This window comes from Tarenaya hassleriana, unplaced genomic scaffold (genome assembly GCF_000463585.1).
Source record: "Tarenaya hassleriana unplaced genomic scaffold, ASM46358v1 Cleome9, whole genome shotgun sequence".
NCBI classification, from domain to species: Eukaryota; Viridiplantae; Streptophyta; class Magnoliopsida; order Brassicales; family Cleomaceae; genus Tarenaya; species Tarenaya hassleriana.
In genome coordinates this window covers 307,333-316,574 of record NW_010971389.1, presented here as the reverse complement: position 1 = coordinate 316,574, position 9,242 = coordinate 307,333, and the positions used below count along the sequence as shown (strand labels likewise).

Genomic DNA, 9,242 nt, shown 5'->3' with positions numbered 1-9,242 from the left:
AGTCTCACCAGGTCCAGAAAATCGGTTTTGTTTAAACCTTCCACTCACTCTTTTTTCTTCCACTATAAGCGGCAATACCACTACATCTACGTTTATTGGATGAGTTTTTTGAGATTTCACTTGTTTCTTGCAGCAAATTTACCAAAAAATCGCGCTGGAGAAGAGATATTCAAGAGAGAGAAGAAGAAAAACTCGAAGAGAGAGAATGCGATGTATGGCGGGAGACAACGATAAAGAGGAGAGAGAAAATGAGTAAAAAGTAGATCTATATTTTATTTATTTTAGTATATTATAATATTATATAAATAAAGGAAGGGTATTATAGGGATTCTACATTTATAAGGGTATATCTGATATTGCCGTTTTTTTGTTACTGTGCGAGGGTATGGGCTGTAAGTGAAATCGACATTTAAGGGTATTTTTGCAATTGCCCCGATTGAAAGATATCGATTTGGTCACAGAAAAAAAATGGTGGGGAAATTGATGTCGATGTTAACAAAATTTTAAAACTTTTGGGATGATTCTTCGTGGGTTTGGGGGAAATTACCGATTTTCAAGTCGACGTTGAATTCCGAATTTGTGGGTCTCCTGCTGTTACGTCTGGATGCTGGGTCTTGGGCTTAAATCCTTTCCGAAATCAATTGGAATTGGGAAATTCGCTAGGATTTCTGATTACTCCGGGTTTTAGTCAAGGTGGATATATATATATCTAAGGCGCTGTTCCTCTACAGATTTGCTGGCGAATTTACAGGGAAGAGCTTTGATCTGGTTAAACCCTTGAATGGGTCAGCTGCCTTTCTAAATTTAACTTGGTTAGGGATTCTGTGGTGGAAATTTCTGGTTTTTCCATGGCGAGGATGAGCTCGAGCTTGACTGAGAGCTTCGCTAATGATGGCAAGCTTCTTCTCTGCGTGGCCGAGAATGGCCGTTCTTTTGAACTTGAATGCAGTGAAGATACTCCAGTTGAAGCTGTCATGCGTTTTGTCGAGTCTATTTCTGGCATTACCTTCAACGATCAGCTTCTTCTCTCTTTGGACATGAAACTTGAACCTCAAAAGCTGCTGTCGGCTTACAGATTCCCTGCGAGTCGAGAAGTGTTTATTTTCAACAAGGCAAGGCTACAGACCAACTCTCTTCCACCGCCACTGGAAGAAGTTGATGTACAGGAGGAAGTTCCAGTCCCTTTACCACCGGCTTCATTACAGGATCATCACCCTTTGGACGATGCATCAGATCCAGCTTTAAAGGCTTTACCTTCATACGAGAGGCTATTTCGGTCTCATTTCCACAAAGGCTATGCCATCTACAATTCTACTTTTATGAAGTATGAGGCTTGTGAGAAGTTAATCAGGGAGCAAAAGGTGCAAGAGCGAGCTGTGGTAGTTGCTACACAAAATCTGGACCTATACTACCGGGTGGTCTATCAGAGCTTTCTTGAATTCATGAAGCTGTATACGCGTCAACACTGTCTCCACTCTGATCTGCTGATGAATTTCGGAAGGGATATCGAGAGATTGAGGGCATTTAAGCTCCATCCCGCTTTACAGACTGATTCCAGGCAATGCTTATGTGACTACATTAAGGAAAGTAGTCTCAAGAAGGGCGCAGAGAATTGTGGTAGCTCTCATAGCCAATTTGAGAATAAGGTTGCACAGTTCCGGCAGATGTTTGTCGAGTTTAAGAGCAATGCTGAAGAGTTGTTTTCTTGCAGGGAATCTTTGTCGACTAAGAATTTAGAAGTGGCCTTTAAGGATCGTAAACGATTCATCAATGAGCAGAAGAGCATCATGCAGTCTCTCAGGTATGTTCATTCATGTCCTGAGCTTCAAATGCTTTTATGATCGAGACATTCTACTACTTCTGTCTATTCTTGCATCTTGGCTTCTATGGAAAAGAGTTTGCAAAATAATATAGTTTAAAATCAGTCACTAACCATGCAAATGATGTAAATTCATTGCACCCGGCGAGAGATTCCCATAGAACTTCTTAAAAATAAATACTTTCTTGTTCAAGTAATGTTTTTTTTTATAGTTTCTGTTTGGACTTCTGTATTTCATGCTCTATACTTGTTTGGTGATCATTTAGTTCAGATGAAGCCATTCACTTCATGAAGTTGCTGCAAATTCATTGAACTAATAAATTTGTGTGAATCTCATCACAGTAAAGATGTCAATACAGTGACAAAACTTGTGGATGATTGTCTGTCTTGCCCATTGTCCTCATCAATCCGTCCCCACGATGCCGTTTCAGCTCTGGGTCCTATGTACGAAATCCATGACAAGAATCACCTTCCAAAAATGCAGGCTTGTCATAACTCCATTTCAGAACTGCTAGATTTCTGCAAGAACGGGAAGAACCAGATGAACAACTTTGTTCACAGTTACATGCAAAAAATAACATATGCCACATATATCATCAAAGATGCTAAGTTACGATTTCCTGTATTTAGAGAGGCAATAATGCGCCAAGATGACTTGTTTGCGGATTTGAAATTAGTTCGTGGGATAGGCCCTGCTTATAGGGCTTGCCTCGCGGAAGTTGTGAGAAGAAAAGCTTCTATGAAGCTGTACATGGGCATGGCAGGACAGCTGGCTGAGAGGCTTGCAATGAAGAGAGAGACGGAGATAAGGAGACGAGAAGAGTTTCTTAAAACCCACGGTCCATATGTACCTCATGATGTACTGGCCTTGATGGGGCTATATGATACACCTACCCAATGTGATGTCAATATCGCTCCTTATGATACCGGTTTGCTAAATATTGACATCACAGACATTGACCGTTATGCTCCCGAGTGTCTAGCTGGTTTACACTCAAAGCTTACATCTTCAAGGAGTTCACTGGCCATCTCCAGTGAGAGCTTGCTTTCGGGTGGGCCTGAGGAGATAGCTATCAACACTTTGGACAAAGATAATTATGATGAAATCTTAGAGGCCTGCGAATTAGTAGACATAGCTGGAACCAGCAAAATGGAGGTTGAGAATGCGAAACTGAAAGCTGACCTCGCTTCTGCCATAGCCCGGATTTGTTCACTATGCCCAGAAGTGGAATATGAGGAACTTGATGACACTGAACTAGAAACTTTGTTGAAGAATGCTTCTGAGAAGACGGCAGAGGCATTGAAGGCCAAAGATGACTATGAAAAATATCTCCTATATATGCTCAAGGAAAAGGAAATGAACTGTGCTTCATATGAGAAGCGTATCCTTCAACTGGAAGAACGTCTCTCCGAGGAATACTTACAGGGGCAGAGACATATTAATGATAAGGATGTGTCTGGCTCAGTCCTTTCGCATGCACAAGATAACGAATATAAAGCAGAAACATCAGGTGACACAGAAGCAAACATAACTGATGTATCTGCTGCAGAACCCATGGATGAGATCTCATGTGTTTCGAATCTTTCAAACAAACAGCAGTGTAAAGCTCAAGAGGGTACGGATGAGAATATGGTGGATTCGTCGTCCGTGCTCAATCATCAGTGTGACTCTTCAATGCTGGAACCACAGCTAAACCTAAACAGTGGGAAAGGTGGAAAGGATAATGTGGTTACACAATTGGGTGTGTCTCTAGGTAGCAACTTCACCGCTGAAAGCTTACCAAAACCTCTGAATGCCGGTTATAGTGTGGCAACTGAGCCAGGATTGGATCCCCAATTTAGTGATGATATTGTGTTGGAACTTAGAAATGATCTGATAGACAAGTCCAACAAGTTGAGTGAAATGGAATCCAAGCTTAAAGATGCTATGGAAGAGGTTGCCACACTAAGTAGAGAGTTGGAAATGAGTCAGAAGCTTCTCGACCAATCCCAGGTGTGGCAGTTTTCTCATATTGTATTGCCTCTTTTAACTATATTCGACTCTGGTATTTATTCACTGGCTGGGCAAGCAAGTCTGCACTTTCTTATATATTCTTTGTTTACCGTTTTCTCGTCTTTGTTCCGTGATGCTGGTGTTAGCATAAAATCTTGATGTCTATTTTTTTGGTGTCCCTGGTTTTGGTATTAGCTCTATTTTCATTGATCTTTAACACCTTGTGATGCTTAGTATGAATTATATGGACAATGAATATGCAATATGGTTTCCCGTTGGATTGATCCTTTTTCAGATATCCCGTCGTTTACCTGGTTGATCAATCATTCAGATTGTCCCAGTAACTGGTTTTCTTTTGTTTGGGGGGGCTTCAAATGGAGGATTATATAGCCATGAAAAGCATATTTCTGCTTCTTCTTTTTTTTTTTTTGCATTATCAAATGAACTTGTAGACCTTGCACAAAAGCACAGGGTTTTTTCTCCTGTTTGATTTCTTCATCGCATATACAGAGTGAATCTATCATTTACTGTGATAAAATATTGCTTTCTTGGTTTGTAGATGAATTGTGCTGACTTGGAGAATCGCTTACACGAGGCAAGAGAAGAAGCTCAGACCCATCTTTGTGCTGCTGACCGTAGAGCTTCAGAGTATAGTACCCTCCGTGCTTCAGCTGTGAAGATTCACAGTCTCTTGGAAAGATTCCGGAACTCTGTCTGTACAGCTGGTGGGGTTGCTCGTTTCGACGAGTCCCTGAGTACTTTAGCTCAATCTTTGGCTAAGTAAGTAAGTTCCTTTATGCACGTTCTGTTTGGTGATGATTAATGTATTGTCATGCCCCAGAAGAATTCTCTTTGTTAAGCTCTTGCAAAAATGAGTGATGAAGAACCAGATTTGTATTTCTTGCATTTGGGGAATTTTACAGTTCAGACAATGATAACAAAGACGATGGCAATGCTGAGTTCAGAAAGTGCATCCGGGTACTGGCAGACAAGGTTAGCTTCCTGTCTAGGCACCGGGAAGAATTACTTGAGAAGGGTCGAAAGCTTGAAGCTGCAAATGAACAGCTCATGAAGGACCTAGAAGAAAAGACAGACCTTGTGAATACATTTTATACAGAACATCAACTCGGGAAGCAGGTATGAATCTAATGTTTGTCTTGAATTCTCCTGTTATTCCTGACGAAATGACAGTTATTTCGGTTATAGAATTACAGTTACCATATTTCTGATGAACATGTCACAGGCAAATAAGGAAAAGATAGCATTTGGTCAGCCCCAAGTCCATGAGATTGCAGCATTTGTACTAAACGGAAAAGGGCATTACGAGGCCATCACCAGGAACTGCTCTAACTATTACTTATCCTCTGAATCCGTGGCACTGTTCACAGATCATCTTCCAGCTCGACCTGCATACATAGTTGGTCAGATTGTTCACATTGAGCGTCAACCCGTGAATCTCCCGCCATCTTCAGCAGCAATTTCAACCAGTCCCGAGGCAGGAAAGACCGATCAAATAGATCAGATCGTCTCTGACAATGGCCCGGGTTACATGGCATCATCTACAACATCAAACCCTTATGGTCTCTCTCTAGGATGTGAATACTTCATAGTGACCATAGCTATGCTTCCTGACGCTGCCATTCATCAACTTGCTTCCTGATTCTTTAAATTCTTTAATTCAAAAAAAAAGAGATAAAAGAAAACATCTGATCACTGATCTGCTTTAGTCTTTATCCCTGTACATTTTACTTGCTCTGCTCTCTTTCTACTGTAAATGAGAAACAAGAAAAAGAGAAATATTTGTCTCTTTATGGAACAAGGAAATGTAAAATTATTCATATTATTTGAGGGGAAAACATGGAAATGCACTATAAGGATTCATCATCAAGGCCTATATTCTCCAAACCCTCTGTGCATCTTTTAGGTTTAAATGCGAATAGCAATAAACATGATTTACATTGAGCACAAACAAACTACATCTCAGATCCTACACTTAGCCATAATCTGAGAATAAAACGCTACCTACTGTGTCCATCACCATCATCTTCTGCAATGAAGGACAAGAACTGTGGGAGAGATGCAATCCTCGGAAGCTGTAATAGAATTTCGTTGTATGAATCTATCCTTTGCATGCCCCGGGCCGGGGACTTGCTGCCGGAAGCATCTTCTGTTGCCTCGGGATCAGAAACTTTACGCTCATCTCGGGTTCCTCTATCATGAAGAACCCCTTTCAGACCGTTTGGTTGGGAATATTTTCCGGGAAAGCCCGCACTTTCCTCGTTGAGCTGCGAGTTTGCGGCTGTGATTCCATCTTTCTGCAGAAGGCAGCAAAGAGAATTCACCCTCGACATGAGCGACTTCTCGTCAGACAATGTGGTTAATTGGGTCTCGCTGAACAGGTGCTGAGCAATGTCTCGTATCTCTCGTCGTTCTGATTCATTTCCAGGGGCCGGATCCGATATATATTGCTCGAGGTGATTCATGAAATCGCTCACTGATATAGATTGACGTAATCCGGGTACTTTTATCTGATCCCAATCCCTCGTATTCCTTGAATCAACTGCTTCTGCAGCTCCGTTCCCTTCATTTGCATGAGCGTCTATGACTAGTATAAGTATGATATTAACAAAGCATCGCTTGATTAACTGGACGGGATGAATCACCAGCGAAGAGGGCATAGAAGATTTGCAGTAAGGAACTGCGAGAATGAAAGATTTATCGCGATACCTGAGCTAGGAGATGGTGCATCATGAGAGACGTGTTCAGATGATGACTGATCTGCAACTGGCGATGCTAAACTCTGAGAACCAGAGATAGAATGCCCCTTGCTGAGTTCCGATTGCCCAAAAGTATGACCTTTTGATTCAGCTGGATCCTCGAAAACAGATTGCCATGCCTCGAAGTAGGGGGAATCCAGAATTATCTCCGGTTGTCGGCTAAGATGGAACAGCCGATGATCACATTGAGTAAGCTTCTCGAAATGTTTGTCCAGTAACCCTTGTGGACATTGCAGAAAATGTTGTCTACCAGATCACAAAAGCCACTATCAGTCAGATTGAGATACAAAATACGAAATTCTCTTCTCCAATAACATAGAACAAAAAAAGCAAGAATAATCTTACCTGTGAACGCTGGCTTGGCCATCAGTAAAATCCGAGGCAGCTTGCCATAGAGTATGCTTTCTAGGCTGAGGGTTTGTTTCCCTGAAAAAGAGAGGCTGCCGAGCGAGCTGGACCGAAAGAAGATAAGATTTCAGCCATTTTAGTTACAGTGTGCTTAAAACAGGAAAAGACAAGATAAGCAGACAAAGAAGAAACAGGAGAATGAACTCTAACCACAACAGTCAGTGTTCCAGGTTCATCGTCTGGACAGTTTGCCTTCAAAGCCATAATATTTGACCACTGGATCTCGATTTTGCTCTTAAGACCATGCTGTAACACTTCCCAAACAAGTTTGTGTTTCGCAAAGTAACACTTTGCAATCAAATCACCTTCATACCGAGATTTATACTGCAAGCAAAGGGAATCAAATCAGCAACAGATTCTCAATTTGCTTAGAACATATTCATAACACAATAAGAAACAAAAAAAAATCTTCAGGGGGTTACCTCCCACTGGCCAATCCTTAAAAATGAAGCGGGAAAGTTGGAAGCTTTAAGCTTCTCTGCAGCTCCTAGGGAAGGACCCGCCTCAGAAGAGGCAGATTTACTGTTTTTCTTACCACCTTGAGCGAGTCTCATCTGAATCAAATCCAAGAAAGATGGACTCTTCCTCAAGCTCAGACCCAGAGGACTCGGCTCATCGAGCGGGTTATATTGTGTCGTTTGCAAAGGAAACGCCATTGTGTCAATGCTATATGTCTCCTTCATCGCAAAACCCAATATGAATCAGGAAAAGAAAAGTCCAATCTCCAACACACAAATTGAAATGAAATCCAACAGAGACAACAGACAAGAATCACAAGTTACTGTCAGAACCGACAATCGCATGCCAACACAAAAACCCATGCAGGGAGAAGAAAACGAACCATTCGATCAGCGAAATGCATCTAAACTGGAAGAAACCAAACAGTCAAAAGATTAGGGAAGATTTTTCTGAGAAACCAAATAGATCAGGAGTACCTGATGAAATGAAGGATAAATCTTGGATCGCTTGCTGAGGGCACCGTATTCTTCTTCCAGAAAATCCTCGGCGATCTCCAGCTTCACCGGAAACTCGTCCCGGCACTTGGTCGCCGTTTCGAGCTCCGGTTTCAGATTTCCCGTCGATTTCATCAACTCCATCATCCAATACAGACCCTTCCGAGATTATCCCGAGAAAACCCAGAAATCGGAGAACTTTGACACGGAAAGATTTACGAGAACCGACAAAACCCTAGATTTAGAGACTCGAGAAGAGGGATCTATCGATTTTTTGAAGATCCAAACGCGAAGGGGAAATGAAGATTCTCTGGCGGCTGAGCGAGGCGACGTTCCCACGATTAAGGAGCCACGCCGCAGTCTTTCGTCTCAGGTTAAAAAAAAAAAAATACGAAATTCCCGAAATACGCTCAGGCTATTGCTCTACATAGGAGGGTTATTTCGTCATTTAACATTTGATTTGTATATTAAGTAAACAAGCTGGATGTTGTTTCCGATATTTTGTCGTGGGTCCCACATTGTCCTTTACGACGGCTCCCTTGAGGATCTGACACGTGTCTAGCTTCTAAAACGTGTCTTTTCCTTTTTAGCTTGTCCTTAATAAAGTAGGATATGTTTTTCTCTGGTTATAAAAACCTGGAATCTAATATCATAATGAAAGAAATAACATATTTTGGTACGTTTTAACTAGGGGGATTCAGTTTTATTTTTATTTTTTGGAGATTTTGTGTGTTTTTTAGTTGATTAAACTGAAGGGTTCGAAAAACATATATTGTAAAAAGCCCCTACCAACCAATTATATATAATAAAATATGAATACTGAGATAAAAGAAATATTTGAATCTTCTCGTTGTCTAAGTTAGTCACGTAACATTGCAGTCGCAATTATCTCCTTAAACATTAGAAAAATGAGTTGCAACACATGCAAGCACCTAAAAAAAGGTAATAAATATGTGTGATCAACTTGGTTAATTATCAAACTGATTCGAATAGAATGAATAATTATTTTAAAATAAAAATAAAAAAACTCTATATATATATATATATATATATATATATATCAATATTAAAATACACCCAAAAAATATTTCAACTTTTGAAATTGAAATCAATATTCTATCGATACATCGTTAATATTCAAATATAAAATTATTTTCGATTAAAGGCTGTCAAATTCCATGTATGAAACAACTTTAAACAATTTGAATATATAAACACTAAGTTGATAAATAAATATATAAACACTAAAAAATAAAAAATAAAAAATAAAAAATAAAATCTTATAAAAATAT

At 40.3% G+C, this 9,242-nt stretch overlaps 2 protein-coding genes across 6 annotated transcripts; one reads left to right on the top strand and one right to left on the bottom strand.

Moving 5' to 3' along the window:
* The first annotated feature begins 443 nt into the window (after positions 1–443).
* On the top strand, positions 444–5,540 carry LOC104803549 (autophagy-related protein 11-like). Of its 2 annotated transcripts, XM_010527487.2 has the most exons (5): positions 444–1,801; positions 2,162–3,812; positions 4,372–4,592; positions 4,736–4,949; positions 5,056–5,540. In XM_010527487.2, exons 1-5 carry the CDS (start codon positions 849–851, stop codon positions 5,470–5,472), a joined length of 3,456 nt encoding a protein of 1,151 aa, XP_010525789.1. In that variant the 5' UTR covers positions 444–848; the 3' UTR covers positions 5,473–5,540. The 2 variants fall into 2 exon arrangements, with proteins under 2 accessions (XP_010525789.1, XP_010525790.1); XM_010527488.1 differs by lacking the exon at positions 5,056–5,540 and having other exon boundaries at positions 4,372–4,596; positions 4,736–4,815.
* A 96-nt stretch (positions 5,541–5,636) lies between these two features.
* On the bottom strand, positions 5,637–8,325 carry LOC104803550. Of its 4 annotated transcripts, none has more exons than XM_010527490.2 (6): positions 7,933–8,325; positions 7,420–7,671; positions 7,148–7,321; positions 6,935–7,041; positions 6,540–6,835; positions 5,637–6,417 (listed from the first exon to the last, which is right to left on the bottom strand). In XM_010527490.2, the coding sequence occupies exons 1-6, from the start codon at positions 8,095–8,097 to the stop codon at positions 5,831–5,833; spliced, it is 1,581 nt and encodes a 526-aa protein (XP_010525792.1). In that variant the 5' UTR covers positions 8,098–8,325; the 3' UTR covers positions 5,637–5,830. The 4 variants fall into 4 exon arrangements, with proteins under 4 accessions (XP_010525792.1, XP_010525791.1, XP_010525793.1 ...); XM_010527489.1 differs by having other exon boundaries at positions 7,420–7,674; positions 7,933–8,324; XM_010527491.1 differs by having other exon boundaries at positions 5,637–6,411; positions 7,420–7,674; positions 7,933–8,324.
* Between the last annotated feature and the right edge of the window lie 917 nt (positions 8,326–9,242).

What these genes read in the sequence shown, in the direction of transcription:
- LOC104803550 (XM_010527489.1), bottom strand. Translation starts at nt 8,097, where the DNA reads ATGATGGAGTTGATGAAATCGACGGGAAATCTGAAACCGGAGCTCGAA. An exon ending in TTTATCCTTCATTTCATCAG is followed by an intron (nt 7,675 to 7,932) that starts GTACTCCTGATC and finishes TTTGCGATGAAG; the next exon opens with GAGACATATAGCATTGACAC. An exon ending in TAAGGATTGGCCAGTGGGAG is followed by an intron (nt 7,322 to 7,419) that starts GTAACCCCCTGA and finishes CTTTGCTTGCAG; the next exon opens with TATAAATCTCGGTATGAAGG.
- LOC104803549 (XM_010527487.2), top strand. Translation starts at nt 849, where the DNA reads ATGGCGAGGATGAGCTCGAGCTTGACTGAGAGCTTCGCTAATGATGGC. An exon ending in AGCATCATGCAGTCTCTCAG is followed by an intron (nt 1,802 to 2,161) that starts GTATGTTCATTC and finishes ATCTCATCACAG; the next exon opens with TAAAGATGTCAATACAGTGA. An exon ending in AGCTTCTCGACCAATCCCAG is followed by an intron (nt 3,813 to 4,371) that starts GTGTGGCAGTTT and finishes CTTGGTTTGTAG; the next exon opens with ATGAATTGTGCTGACTTGGA.